The 15,875-nt window shown below is 35.0% G+C and overlaps 1 protein-coding gene across 3 annotated transcripts in view; it reads right to left on the bottom strand.

The window, feature by feature from the left end:
* Positions 1–15,875, bottom strand: part of Upf2 (UPF2 regulator of nonsense mediated mRNA decay) — a 123,560-nt gene that overhangs the window by 68,160 nt on the left and 39,525 nt on the right. For all 3 annotated transcript variants that reach the window (XM_074056652.1, XM_020177095.2, XM_074056653.1), the window contains exon 9: positions 3,809–3,917. In XM_074056652.1, the coding sequence (XP_073912753.1) occupies positions 3,809–3,917 (109 nt within the window). The remainder of the gene's footprint in view (positions 1–3,808; positions 3,918–15,875) is intronic.

The following is a 15,875-nucleotide window of genomic DNA, read 5'->3' as shown; positions in this document are numbered from 1 at the left end:
AAAGATATGTTAAAACACTACTGCAAAACAAAATGCAGGTGGATTAACAATGCATATTTTAATTTATTTTTATATGTTCTATAATATATACAACATATTTGGTACAATTGCAAGTGCATGTACTTTTAAAGTAAATACTCATATATTGTGGGTGTGACACACTTACTTTAACCAATAAAGAGGCTTGATCAAAAAAGCTGACAGACTACTAATTTAAAAAGTGTCAGTCAGTTGAGAATGATTTGGTATCTTTAAATAAAGTACTCTTCTCTTTCTAGAGGTAGGTTCTACTGAAAACAGAAAACAGAACTAAAGGGCAAAAATATTCCTCATAGGATCTACTATCCAAAGACAGCCACTGTTAATATGTTTAACTTTTTTCTATTCTCTACTATCTAAGCATTTTAACACAATTATAAACTATATGCAAGATTTTTATAACTTGCTTTTTTAAAAAAGCACTTTTATTATATGAAACCTTTTGTGAAAAATCATTTTCTGTGGCTCTACAGAATTTTGGCACTGTGATTACTGGCTGTTTTTTAAATCCTCTGTTTGGCTTTTAAATGATCTGTTTTTCTCTATTACAGTCTATGATTTAACTAAAGCTTTTTTTTGGTATAGAGAACGTTTACTTAGAATAGATTCTCAGAGCTTTTCGATGTATGAATGCCTCTAAGGATCTTGAAACAATGCCAAACTGCTTCTCCAAATTCTTACCTGAATGAAGTATATAAGAATGTTGGCTTCCCATTTCTATGAGCTTTACTGATCTGTCAAATTAGCAAATCCACTGTTTTAACTAGAATTTCCTTGACTATCAGAGAGATTTCATATAGTTTTGTTAACCAGCTTTACTTCTCAGCTGAGGTTCTTAAGGGGACAAATAGGATCAGACTGTGGCAATATATTGGACCTAGATAGAAGACAGAGACAGGGAAACCTGGTTAAAGAGCTATTATCATAACTCAAGCTATGGATAATGAATGACAGTGGCAGGATGTATGAAGAGCAGAAGCTAGATATGAGGTGTTTTACAAGGGAGTGACAACAGAATTTGGTGAACACTGGCTCCTGAATTTCAGACGCTTCTTAGAGGCTAGATGAAATGTATTGTAAATTTATAGGGAGAATATGGCAGTAGATTCAAAGTAGGAAACAATAAAGACATTTTTAAGAAGAAAATAATGAGTTTGGGTTTTGAACATAACTAGCTAGCAGTACATGAAAACTTTTTAAGTACCAGGAGAGAGGTTCTGCAAAGAGATATACATTGGGGACCTCCCAGGGTTGGGAAATAGACATTAACTGAAGCCACTTAAAAATGTGTTCCCCATCAAAAAAAAAGAGGCTAAAAGAAGAAAAAACTAGGAAATCCCAACATATAAACAGCCAGAAAAAAAAAGACAAAGGAGATTGAGGGTAGCAACATAAGTAAGAACCAGGAGAGAAAAGTGGTATAGAAAGAAAAATTATTATAATTGTATTTATGTTCAGGCACTGTATGATTAATTGTATATGCATTAACTCATTTAATGCTTTAAAAATTCTTTTTCAAAGGATATAGTTATTGTCTTCATTTAACAGATAAGGAAGCAAGTTTAGCGCACTTGAGTAACTTAGCCTAAATTACAATCCTAGCAATGTGATTGAGCCAGAATGACAGTATCCTAAAAAAGCAGAGTCCAGCAGTTTAGAAGTTGCAGGGACATCAACAAACAGGCAATTAGGAAAATGCTCATAGTCTGTCAGGATACTGGTATAATGGTGAATCAAAAGGGCAAATTTAGGAGAAAGAGAAGGCATACTCTAATAAAAGATCCAAATAAGAAGGGTATGAAAAGAGGAAGGCTGCAGCATGAAAGTGTGGGATTTGAGAGAATGTTTTTTGTGACTGTTATTTTGCTTTCATTTGAGAATCACGTTATGGCCTAACAGAAAGTCATTGCCAAGACTGCAGATTTGGAGGAAGGGAAGGACAGATCCTGGAGGAGACAGAAGGTGATTAAATGCCCTTTCCTCTCTCCTCAAAGAGCAGTGGTTCTTAAAGTATGTTCCTAAAATCGTGATATTGTTCCCAATGTAATGAAATGTTGCAACAGTAACAATAAAAATGTCTTTTCCCCCAACTTCCAAAGTGAGGGCAGCGAGTAGAATTCTCTTAAGTTTCTCACCAAATGCAGTAATTATGCTTAGTCCAGGAACTTGTGTTCTATTAATTTGGTTGAGAGGTGGATGCTATAACTCATATAACACATCATACTGCCCACAGTGAAAAAGCTCCTTGTTTGTACAATGGGATTAACTATATCAACAAGAAAAGTATGACTTCTGATATATCTGTCCCTAAACTAGCAGCATTTATCAAAGTGTGTTCTTTAGGGGGTTACATACTCATGCCCCTCTGGGACATTCACAAAGCAATTACCCTATTAAAGCTTTGAGAATTCTTACAATACAAAAAAAAGACAACAACAAAGCATTTAACTTTATTGAGTTCAGTGTTTCCAAACATCTCTAAGCATAGAAACTTTACCTTGCTTAATACTGCCTACAAAAATCTAAAATAGACTTTAGCAAAACTCAGCCCAGAAAGATCTTAATCAAAAAGTTCATAACAAATTAACACTTACTAAAAGAAGCAATTATAGCTCATTCTGTCTCTCATGGGACTTTCTCCTTCTGTACATAAAGCACTTAGTCACCAATAATTCATTTGGCCATTAAGCATGCAATCCTTTTATTTATTTTATTTAAGGGTGGTTTTTTAATTTCCCTCTTGTTTTTGTATTTATGCCTTGTTTCCCCAACTATGTTGTGAGGTTTCTACCTCAGGAATTGTCTGCTCTTCTCTAAGTACACAACAATACTACTGATTTGTGCATGATCAGTATAATAAAGCATGTCTTGAGTAAGGCAAATGGCTTCTGGTTTTATTGCATCCTAAAGAGCTTACTATAAAGCTAAGTTTTCTAAACACAATTGGCTAACATAAACATAAACATCTGAATTTCAGTTTTTTTTTTTTTTTTGGTGAGATGCGCAGTACTGGGGTTTGAACTGAAGGTCTCCAGTCCTCCAAATCTTTTCAGTCTATGAATGCCCACTTTCAGTCACCTCTAGCCATTCATTTTCACTCCAATAGGTCTTTTTTTTGAATCTCTAGCACTTTCACAAGAAGACTGAGTAACATGGGCTTGGAAGAACCACTAACATGTAGTCTTTTCAGTCTCTTAGGACTGAAAAGGAAGGGAAGCTATCTGCTGTCTGGTAACGGGTATTTTCCAAGGTATTGTTTAAAGAACTCATCACTATCCAAGGTAAAGATTCATAAAGCAAGAATCAGTAAGATATGGGCATCAGCAGCATTCACTGAGATCTTAGAATTCATGGAATCATTTATGCTCTACACATTTGCACCCCCCAACACCTAAAGAGGAACCCCACAGAGCACCTTGCCCCAGATTCTTCACAGTGAATTCTGTTTCTTCTGGGACCACCAATGAGGTCTGTCTTGACTTTAAAGACTGATTTTTAAATTAAAAAGCAAAAGGTGCAGTACCTATAATGGAAGAACAAGACAAGAGCAAGGCTCCCTTCCCAGTTTGACTATCACTCACCAATTTCAAGCTTTGTTGAGTAAATTTAATTTAAAAAATTTAGAAATCCATAAATTCTGAACTGTTAGGTCACTACCAAATTTCAAGAAAGTTTACCAACGAAATAATGTTTGTAAGTTTAAGAATTCTCACTCAATTTATAAAAAAAAAATGTGTATATATTATAAAATAAATGCTTAAATACATACATGAAATCTGAAATCCCCCCTCAGCATGGAACAAAGATCCTCTGCTACATCAGACATGCAGGGATGCAATGTAGCAACCAATCTTGCATAAAATGGTAGCAAATCCAACCTGCAAAAGTTATATGTGATATTTGTAAAAGGAAAGACAAACCAGAAATGATTCATTTTAAAATTTAAACTTTCTCAGATACTCACATGTTAAATGATTATAAAAACTAATAATCACTCAGACATGCCTATTTATTATCATAATGAAACACCTGGAAATTGAATTAAGCCTTGTGAAAGTTTTTACTAACCTGGCATTTTTTATTCAGTGCATTTATCGCACATCTATAATTTGACTAGGTACACAATTTTGATAAAATACGAAACACTAAATAAAAAAAATAATAATTTTGACATGGCTTAAATTTTTAATTACATAATTACTGAGTAATTGAATACTTACAAAAAAAGTTACAAAGGTAACTTAAACAGTACAAAACTGAATCCTTTCAAAATGTTTCCTTCATTAATCCAGGGGTTAAATTATTTGGAAATCTCAACGTCTAAAGTAAGAGGGCAATCAATAAGCAAAGAAATAATAACATCACAAAACCCATTTGCTAGCTTACATATTTTATTAATCCCAGAACCGAGTGGGATCCTCAAATGGGAACGTACTTTAGACAAGAATGGCAACACATGGTATGCATGCGTCATCCTCTCCCATTGTCAGAGCTCTCTTTGCCATCAGATGTGGATGCGGCTTCTAAATCCTGCTTAACCCAGCACTCCATGCAGCCACTACTAACTGGAATCAACACACAAGTAACAGTGTGGTTTCCGTTTCTGATGCAGACGTTATTTTATAAAACGCGATGACTCAGTAATATAACACTCAGAAGATGGAAGGCTGAAGATAAGACACAGTGCTGACACTGCTAACAGAAGCACCTACACAGACAGCAGCAAGTAATGACAGCTGATAGAAAAGAAGTTAAAGATATAGAAAGAGCCAAAGCTATGACAGACGAAGACACTCAGAACAGAAACAAATAATCCTACAAGTCTTAACTGTCTCCAAATATAACACTATACTATAGAATAGTGCAAGAAAATAGTTTATTACCAGGACAAAGAGTACATATCATGAAAGGCTTAACATTAGACCTGAAAAACAACCAGCATAAAAACAGACTGATCTGAGATAGAAGGGGCATGATAAAGGAAGAATGAAGATACATTTGAAAAGTGGGGGTTAAGAAGAAAAAAACTGATGAAATTCATGCCTAAAATTTTCAAATACTTTGTATTCTTCTTTGACCTTTATAATAACTTGTTTTTTGCCTTTTTTTTTTTTTTTTTTTTGATCGGACTAAGGTTTGAAATCAGGGCTTCGTGCTTGCAAAGCAGGAGCTCTACTGCTTGAGCTACACACCCAGTCCATTTTGCTCCAGATATTTTGGGGATGGGGTCTTGCCAACTGTTTGCCCCGGCTGGCCTTTAACCTCGATCTTCCCAAGTAGCTAGGATTACAGGAGTGAGTCACCAGCACCGACTTATAACAACTTAAAAAAATATATCATTTATTTAGTTCTTACTAATGTATGAGGGCCAGTCATATATATGTATGCACATTTACTATATATACATACACATACATATAATTCAACTTGTTAATCCTAATAACCACCCTTGGAAGTAGATATTATAATCACTATTAAAGAAACCTTAGATGCAAGAATATGGTAGCTATGTAGTTGTACTTTAATAACAATTTTTTTAAATGAATCATATCCTTCTTTAAAGAAACAGTGAAAAGTATGATCCATTATATTCAAAAACATTTGAATCAAAACATTTATTGCTAAACTTTAAATGTTTACTTAAAATATTTTTAGATTTAAAAACAGGTTCTGAGTGGTAAGTACCAGTGGGAGGGTGGAAGGAAAATGGTGAGTGTGAAGGAGGGTGAATATGGTTGATGTACTTTGTATACATGTATAAAAAGAGATGAAAACTATTAAGATTGTTCTGAGAAGGGCGGAGGGAGAATGACAGAAGGGATGAACTTAATTAAGATACATTGTAAGCACATATGTAAATGTCACAATGAAACACCCCTGTACAACAAACATATGCTAATAAAAAGTATTTTTAGGTTTACCTATTGAAAGTTGAGCTTCTGTCACATAGCAAATGTATACAGTGTGGGTCACAGCAATGATTACATTTCAAAAATGAGGTTATTGCTGTAAAATACTCTCACAAATATGCAATAATTTTCCTGATGTTGCTAGACTTTAGAAAACGGAGGGCAAGTGAACACTTAATTTCTTGCATAATAGATGGATTATTGAATTTATAAGTTTTCTTTAAAATTCTAGGTTCTTGGGCTGGCACAGTGGCTCAAGTGGTGGAGTTACCTGCTCAGCAAATGTGAAGCCCTGAATTCAAGCCCTAGTACCACCAGAAAAAAAAAAAAAAAGTCTGCACCTAAAATACCAAGTTATTCATTTGTTTTCCACATTCATTTAACAAGTATTCTTTTTCAGCTTACAATCAACTGCCAAATTCAAATATAGGGCTTTAAAACTATGCCTTGGTTCTATTGATTTATTGTCATAAGCATGGGTCAGAGATCACCAGGTAACAAAAAGCAAAGTACTAGGAGTGGGGAGGGCCAAGTTTCAATTCCCTTGTCTTTCAATGACAACCCTGCTCCTGTTCTCTTCCCTGCACACTAGTCCCTCACTTTCTCACTCAGTCTCAGCATTGCTCCTCCCCTTCCCTTTGGCTGGAATATGTTTTTCCCAAACATCCATACTGCTTACTCCCTCTCTGTGTCACCTCACTGAGACCCACTTTAAACACTCCATTGAATCTGCAAATTCACCCCACCCTATGTCCTCCCAATCTCTTTATCCTATACTACTTTTTAAAATAGAATTGACCACCTTCTAGCATAGTACATAATTTACTTATGTTATACTTATCACTCCTCCCCACTAGAATGTAAATTTCATGCAGACAGTTTACCAGCACTCAAAACAGTGCCTGGACCAAAGTAGATGCTCCATATACACACTTGGCATATAAATGAATGCCTCTGTCATCTCACTCCTAAGTTTTATCAGATTCACTATTTATCAAACAAAAGTTGGTTCATCAAATATCTTTTGAGCAATTAATCAGATATCCTTAGTTTCTTTTTTTTTTTTTCTTTTTAAATAGTGGGACTGGGGCTTGAACTCAGGGCTCTGTACTTGCAAAGCAGGCACTCTACCCCTTGAACTACACCTTCTAGTCCATTTTGCTCTGGTTATTTTGGAGATGGGGGTCTCAAGAACTATCTACCTTGGGGTGGTTTTGGACCTTGATCTTCCTGATCTCAGCTTCCCAAGTAGCTAGGATTACAGGCATGAGCCACCAGCACCTGGCTCCATACAGTTTATTTTCCCAACTGATATTACAGATATTAATAGATTCCTTGTGTTAAGGCAGCCTTCCATTTCTAACATCAATCTTCTTTGATCACACTGGATCCGTATTTGTAATACACTATTAAATCAGCTTTGCTAGTGTTTTACTTAAAATTTTTGTATCAAGTTAGACGTAAGATTGGTCAACACTTTCAGCTTTCTTCCCTTTTTTGTTAGAATCTGCCTACTTTCTCATACATTATATGTTAAGTTTTCAATGCTCTGGAAGTAGTGATATTGCAGAGAAATTACTTCTTTCATGAAAGATTAAAAGAACACAATAAACCTATCTGGTCTTAAGTCTATGTAAGATTAAATTAACTGATAACTTTTATATTTTCTTTCATGATCATTGGTCTACATGGACACTTTTTGTTTTGAATCAATTTTGGGAATGTGTTGGGTTTCTTTTTTTCCCAAAATATTATCTATTTCACTGAGATTTTCAAGTAGCTATTAAATATTTCCAGCATATGATCTGCTCATTTCTTAAAAATTTTAATGTTCTTTTTCTGCACAATATATTTTGTAGATGCTTCTCTATATGAATTTTTCTAAGAACCAGCTGTTCAATTGCTTTTTCCTTTCTTTGTGGTGCTGGGTATTGAGCCCAGGGCCTCCACAGGCTGGGCAAATGTTCTACCACTGAGCTATATCCTTGGCCTACAGCTCTGGATTTTCTAAAACTTAAGTTTCATCACAGTTGTCTTTTTCAATGTATTTTTTTAAAACAAAGTATGAGCTCATAATACTTGAGATTAAAAAATTCTTAAATTACCTCACTTCCCTGTCCTATTCCTTAGCCTGTCATTTATGCTTTGCTTCATTATTTTTCTTCTTCCAATTAGCCCAATCTACTTGGAGGCTTTTTCCTACCCTAAAAGAAAGGCAATTATAACTACTCATTTTAAAGTAAAACAGTTTGTGCCATCTGTTCAGGCACAGTTTAGTGAGCTAACTACACAAGTAAGTACTTTTAGTTTAACAGAGATTTTAAAATAATTTCAGGACTCATAAGGGCAGCTTGTTAGTAATCCTAGCTTCTGTTTTTTTTTTTGAATTGGCCACATGGCAGTAAAGTTAGATACTCTGTTTTTTCAAAATACTCTACCCCTATAAAATAGCTAGGTAATACTAAACTTCACGCTGCCCTATCCTCAGTTTTAGTTCATTATTTCACAAAATAAAATCCCTTGCATTATAAATAAGCTAATAAGTTATACACTTGGTTAATGCTAGTCTTGGCTTAAGAATATTTTCTGTCTTTTCTACTTTCCTAGGTATATAAACCTGAATGGGAGTACAAAGGTCACATCAATCATGTTAAAGTTATTAAAACACAAAACATTTTAATCAACAAAGAATTTCTGCATTAAAAGTGAAGAGACAGTACATCTAATAAGCTAGGTAGATATGTCATGTCTTCTTAAAAGCAAATAAAAAATAAATTTTTCTTTTGAAAATTGAATTCTGCAATCTTCTAAGAATGGTAATCATTTTAACAATAGTTAACAATGAAGCACTGAAAAACAATGCTTTTTCCCCTTCAACAATAAAACCTCAACTGTTTGTGTTTTCAAGGTCTCTGAACCACACATTTAGGAATCCTACTTGAAGCTGATGATCACAAAGTTAGTACACATTCAGTCCCTAACCACTAGTAATAAAAATAATAATCAGATACATACATACATACACACACACACACACACACACACACACACACACACATATACACGTACGTTACCCAGAATAAAAGGAATTCTTACAAGTCTTTATCTACTAATCAACTGACCTTCTGAAAGAAATGTTCTGCTTTCGTTTTTCTCCACTCCCTCCTTTTCTTTTTTGAAACAAGGACTTCTTATGTATCCCAGATTGACCTCTAACTCCACCCTCCTGCCTGGCCTCCCTCTTTTACTCTTTAAAATGAAAAATTTGACTGTTACAAGGGGCTTCAGCACAGTGCTAGAGGCAGTGGTAGAGCACTGGCATGCACAAGGCCCCGTGGATTTGATCCGCAGCACCACAAAACAACAAAGGATTTTCTTCATAGTAAGCTAAAGCAGAAGATAACTCCCAAAAAAGACAAAATACAATACACGTACTGGGATCATTTACTATTCTCTCAACACAATAGTGCCATCAAGTGGTATATCATGTGAACAGATTAAAAAAAAAATTCTTTCATCATTCCTAATAGTGAGAGGGGAGACCCAATTCAAAAGTCTCACAGCAAACGCCTAAAAGTTCAATCAGGAAAACCTGCTCAAGATTCCCATGTATCAGAGACGTTCTGTTTACAGCAAACTAGGAGACTCTGGGCACCCAACATAACACTTCACCAAATCCTCACAGACCTGTCACTAAAAATAAGAGGTTGTTCAAGGTAAGGGAACAAGAAATTTTGAGTACTTTCGCTGACTCTGAATGACTTTAAATTCAGATACAGCTTACACTTATGTAAGGAGACTTTGATCTGAATGGTGAACACACCATGCTCTTAAAGGTGTAAATGTTGTATGTGAAATTCAATTATAAGTGTGCATATGGTTATGTCATCAACTACCTGTAAAATTACATGCCAATGTCTAATGCAGGAAATTTCTAGATTTTATTTCTGTGAACTCTTTCAAATGAACAGGTCAAGAGATATGACAGACAGCCTTGAGATGGTTTTCGCCACTATTTATTTAATGAACAAAGAACACAACTGAAAGTTAAAATACTATTTCATCTCATCTTTCAGACCTGTAAAGATGGGACTATATCAAGTTTAAAAAAAATTTGTGGGAGGCTGGTAGAGTGGCTCAAGTAGTAGAGCACCTGCATAGCAAGCAAGAGGCCCTGAGTTCAAACCCCAGTACCCCCGAAAAAAATAAATAAATAAACAAATAAAATTCATGGAGCTTTTTGGCTTCTAAGCCATCTGACAAGAGCCACTGCTTTTCTCTTGCAATATTTTCTTTGAAACTCCTGTTTTCTCTGTAGTTTCAATATAACTTTGTTCTGCTTTGCAAAAAAAAAAAAAAAAAAAAAAAAAAAAAGAACTCATGGGCTAGGTTATTGTGGTTCGTGCCTATAATCCTAGCTACTTTGGAGGCAGAGATAGGATCAGGGTCTGAGGCAAGCCTGAGTAAGAACATGAGACCCTACCTGAAAAATAAAGTAAAAAGGGCTACGAACATGGCTCAAGTGGCAGAGTGCTTACTTAGCAAGTGTTAGGCACTGAGTTCAAACCCCAGTGCCACCAAAAACGAAAAACAAAAGCAACAATGCTAAATATATGCAACCATCATCACAATCTAAGTCAAAACATTTGGTACCCCTAAAAGAAGTGCCATATCCCCTCTACCATTTGAGCCACATCTCCAGCTTGGTTGCACATATTTAGAAGATTAAATTGTATACTTTAAATGGGAAGTTATACCTCAATAAATTATTTTCTTTTTTTAAAAAGAACTTTCAGAATTATTTTAGTTCAGTATTTCCTAAACTAAAATACACAGAATAGGTACAACATTCTTTGGGCTACATTCTCTACTATAATCTAAATATCATCTATGGGGACACTGAAATAACTATTAACTAATCCATTCTGGTTTTGTTAGTGTATTTTGTGTTCAGCTCAGGTTAGATGAAGGAGGGAATCCCAGCCACAACAACAAATTGACACTTGACAGGATTCATGTTCTTTAGGGAGAACAGGGGAAACAAAATGTCACAGAAGGAAGGAACAACATCCTGCAACAGGAGGCCCAAATAAGGACATGAATGGATAGTGTGGCCAGGTAAGGGCAGGTTTGCTGATAAAGGTAATAAAAAAGTATGTCCCTATCCCTTCCTTACAAGTGGGTTCAATCTGACCTTATGTTCAGAGGGCCAGAGGACTCTAAGCGTAACTTGCTAAACCTAGTATCTTTTAAACCAGGAGAATATTCTCGCCTACTTACTAGAGACTCAACCTTCTTTGCTTCTCTTATCACTTTTATTCAAGGTATAGAGAAAGGTTTCAGAGTATGTAAGAGTGGGAAGACTGATAAACAGAATGGCAGGAGACTTACGGCACTTGATCACTCTTTCTATTTCAGCATCCCTAAGGACTCAGCCACCTTCCTGAGGGCCAGACAAATCTTGCAGGTTAGATGCTTGGAGGTTAAGGACAAAAGAAAAACTTAAAAATTAAAGGTTTTTCTGATCAATAAAAATACACAGCCAGTCAAAAATATTAATTTCGTTCTAGACTCTCCTTAAGGTCCCTACCTTAAGATTTGTAAACAGAGGCAAACTACATGAAGGAATTTTTAAAAGACTCCAGTTTTATTTAAATATTGAAAAGACTACAGAGAGAACTATGAATATGTAAAATATAAGAAATTAGAGATTTTGATACAATTCAGTAGATTGAAATTTATATAAAATATAGAAATGTCAGTGAAGATAAACAGTCAAAACTACATAAATTACTTCTCTCAACAAACTATCCTCCAAAATGACCCAAACATTGTATGCACATATGAATTAAAAAAAAAAGAATTTACTTAATAACATATAAAAAACAAACAAACAATCCTCCACCAGAAAAAGCTTAACAAATGTTTTATTTTCAATAAGGCAAATTATTAAAGAAAAGTTTAATGACTAAAAAGAGATACCTATAAGCATTTCTCTAGCAAATGCCATAGTGCCAATCCAATGGTCCACATGCTTTGTCCTGGCCAATAGGCTAAGAGCTGTCACTTTTTATCCCTGGCAGCTAGAATGAGGCAAAGTACCAGCTCTCCTCCCATGCAACCCTGGAAGCCATGGCAGTGACATGACAGCAATTTGGACACTTGAAAAGGGAGCTAATCTGGGAGACTACCAGACCCACAGAGACTTTGAGAAACCGCTAAGATACCAGAGGTTTTTCTCTTACCTAAGCAAAGCTTAGCCTATCCTGGCTCCTATAGTTTATGGTCCCTACTGAAAAGACTGAAAAAAGCTTTTAGGTTAAGAAAACTAGAATAGTATCAATATAAAGAAAACATAAGCTTTAAAAAAATGTAGGTGAACACTTTTTATCATTTCAGGGTAAACTGTATTACCTATATGGATGACATAATACTAAAAGCCTGGGAAAATGTGATCTAATCACCCAAGTACATCAGTGTTGGTAAGAAGACACAGAGAATACATATTTACTTACTTATTTATTTATTTCTTCATTTGGCAGTACTGGGGTTTGACCTCAAGGCTTCATGCTTGCTAGGCAGGCGCTCTATCACTTGAGCCACACTCCCAGCCCAAGAATATTTTTAAAAGTAATTTTCAATTTTAAAATTGCATCAGAGTGACGAAGTGGCTGAAGGAATGAATTGTTAAAATTGCACAAGAAGATGGAATATAAACATGGCAGTTGAAAACAACTATTTCGCCCTATCTCTCCCAGAGATCATATGCAAAAGGTGGGGGTCAAAGTATACAATTTTTTTAGCTTTCCTGTGAGCCAGAAGAGGGTTTGGGTCAGATTAGTAGGAAACAATGGAGACTTTATTTATTTTTACTCTCTGGGAAAGGAGATAATGCAATTCCAGAAAGTGAAATCACATTCTGAGGTGAAGATTTCCTTCGGTTGCACCTAGAATATAGTGCTATGCACAGAGGAGGTGCTTGAGTTTGTTGTGGATTTTTTTCTTAATTGTAAACTGGTAAATTTTGTGCTTATCTTCAAGACTGGCTTAAGTGTAAAATTGTTTATAAAACACTTGAAAAATTAAAGGATTTGTTTTATATTACAGCAGTACTGAAAATATTGTTCATAACACAAAAAAAGTATACAATTTTTATTTTTCAGAGAAATTGAGTTATTTATAATCTATAAACCTAAGCACTGCTTAAATTCAACTAAAGCTATCAAATCAGTCTAAATTTGGAGAAGTCACACATGAAAAAGTAAAGAGAAAGCCAACCCAAAATAGGGCATATCGTCCAAAATGACAATGCTTTTTCCAGTGATAATCTGATAACCTACATATAACAAAAGCTTGGCACATGGACAGACAGGTCAAAGACGGAGCAGACATTATATGAGGAAATGTAGTGAGGACGCAGAATAGGGACACAACCCAATAAATAATATCACCAACAAAGGCAAAACTATACCCTTAGAAAATAAACCTACTAATAACACGAGTCAGAGAAATCTAATTCATTATATATAATAAAAAAGGGTGTGTACAACATCATTATAAAGGTATTGCTCAAATTTTTAAAGTTAAAAATTTAAGGCAAAAATAAAAAAGGAAGGGGATTCCTCAAAACCTACCAAAGTTTGCCCAAAACATCCAGTCATAAAATATATGGAATATCTAGCCTATGAGTTGGCTATGGTTTTTCTTAAACTAGACGAATCGATAGAGGAAATGAGGGAAGGAGCATTACAGGGAACAGACTTTTGCAGAACACTCATTAAGAAGAGGGTGGGGAAGACACTGAAAAAGTAACTAGTGAGAATAACCAGAAAAATAAAACAAGGGCAGTCAATATATGCATAACTCAAGTACCTAAAAAAGGAAAACTAAATCAAGAGAACAGAACAAGTACTTAAAACATATTTAAGAATCAAAATTAAGAAAACGTCCCTAAAATTTTCAAAATGAAAACTGAGAGTGCATGAATAATGAACCAGAATGATTAACATCATATATATATATATTTATTGTAGGAACGTTACTGGATTTATTAGACAAAGAATTAATTTGACAGCCATATAAATGATCAAGTCAATTTTAAGGGAAGAGTCAATTATAAAGAAGCAGATGGCTTCAGATTTCTTCACAGTAGTACCAAATACCAAATGATTATCAAGCAATCCCTACAAGATATTTAAGGTTTAAAAAAAAAACAAAGTATGAGCTATAGATCCTGTATCTCGTCAAGCACTATTCAGGTAAAAATAAAGCCACAGATACATCATTCTGATCATAGAAGAACTCAAGGTATATTTTTTCCCCTAAGAACCATTCTTAAGAAAACTATTAAAGATGAACTTCAGCAAACCAGTCAATACTTGAGGAAAGCATAACAAGAGGACTGGCAGGGAGTGCTGAGTATTTTAAACTGTACAACTAAGATTAAAAACAGGATGGAAGTATAACACAGCGGCAGAGTGTTATACTATGACATGAGGCCCTGGGTTCATTCCTCAGCACCAAAACAAAAACAACACCAAACCAACTCTCTCTACCCCCCTCAAATTCCAACTAAGATAAGAAACAAATATAGGGGGTTATAGCAACAAATCTGAAGGAACAGATATTTTATTCCCAGGACACAATGTTATCAATACAGAATTGAAATAGTGAAGGAGAATGGAAAGGAAGAAAGGCAAGAAAGAACGAGGCTTACCTACTTGTGGTAAAGATGAAAAGTTAAATATCACTTGAAGCTGACAAATCAAGCAAAATAAAATTAAGCACATTTTAAAATAAAAAAGGAAAACATTAAAGATGACATTATTAACTAAGATCAGATGAAGGAGGAAAGAGAGACGAATATAACACAAAGTAATTTTTTTTTTTTTTGGTGGTACTGGGATTTGAACTTGCCAGGCAGGTGCTACCACTTCAGCCATGCCCAGACCTTTTCGTTCTTGCTATTTTTCAAAGAAGTTCTCACTTTTATGTCCAAGGCAGCCTGGACCACAATATTACTATTTATGCTTCCTGCATAGCAGGGCTGACAGGTGTTAGCCACTGGGCACAGTCACTTCTAGCTTTTTGCCCAGGCTGACCTCAAATTGCGATCCTCCTAACCTCCACCTCCTGAGTAGCTGAGATTACACATGTGAGCTACCATGCCCAGCAACACAAAGGAACGTTATCATTGTTCATAACAGAGAACAGAGAATGTCTAAATAAATGACTACCTAGCAAAGTTACACTCATAAAGGTAAATACTAAAATAAAAATATAAACTTTCCTAAAATGAGAAAATACACATTTATATACACACACCAAATAAAAAATACAGAGCCTAGGAATGAACCTCAGTAGAGTACTTGCCACACAAGCACAAGGCCCTATGTTTAATTCCAGCACCAGAAACAAACAAACAAAACCAGAACTCAGACCAATTCTAAATAGCCTATTTCACTTATCAAAAGAACATATAAATGAAGGAGAAAAAGTACACCAGACAAAACAAAACAAAAAGCAGAAGTCCTAATTATAATACCAGATAAAGTAGACTGACATCAAAGCATTAAGATGCTGCCCCATGGCGCAAATGGTAGAGCGCCTGCCCAGCAAGCATGAGACCCTGAGTTCAAACTCTCAAAGAAATATACAAATAAGACGAAGAGAACATTTCACAAATGATACAAGGTGCAATTCACAATGAAGATGCAAGCTTTATCTAGATACCAAATAATAACTTTTTGAAAGGTAAATCATAATAGAAATAAAACACATCAGCAATTCACCTCTCTCAGCCCAAGACTCCTGAGCAAGTGAAGAAAAAAAGGTTTAAAAAAAAGGAAGCTCTTAATAAAAAGTTATTTAATAATGTAAACCTGCTCAACACATTTAACTCTCCATTATAAGAACAAAAATGTACTA

This window comes from Castor canadensis, chromosome 15 (genome assembly GCF_047511655.1).
Source record: "Castor canadensis chromosome 15, mCasCan1.hap1v2, whole genome shotgun sequence".
In the NCBI taxonomy this organism is placed as follows: domain Eukaryota; kingdom Metazoa; phylum Chordata; class Mammalia; order Rodentia; family Castoridae; genus Castor; species Castor canadensis.
Note: the sequence above shows the minus strand (reverse complement) of the source record. Positions and strands in the feature narration are given on the sequence as shown.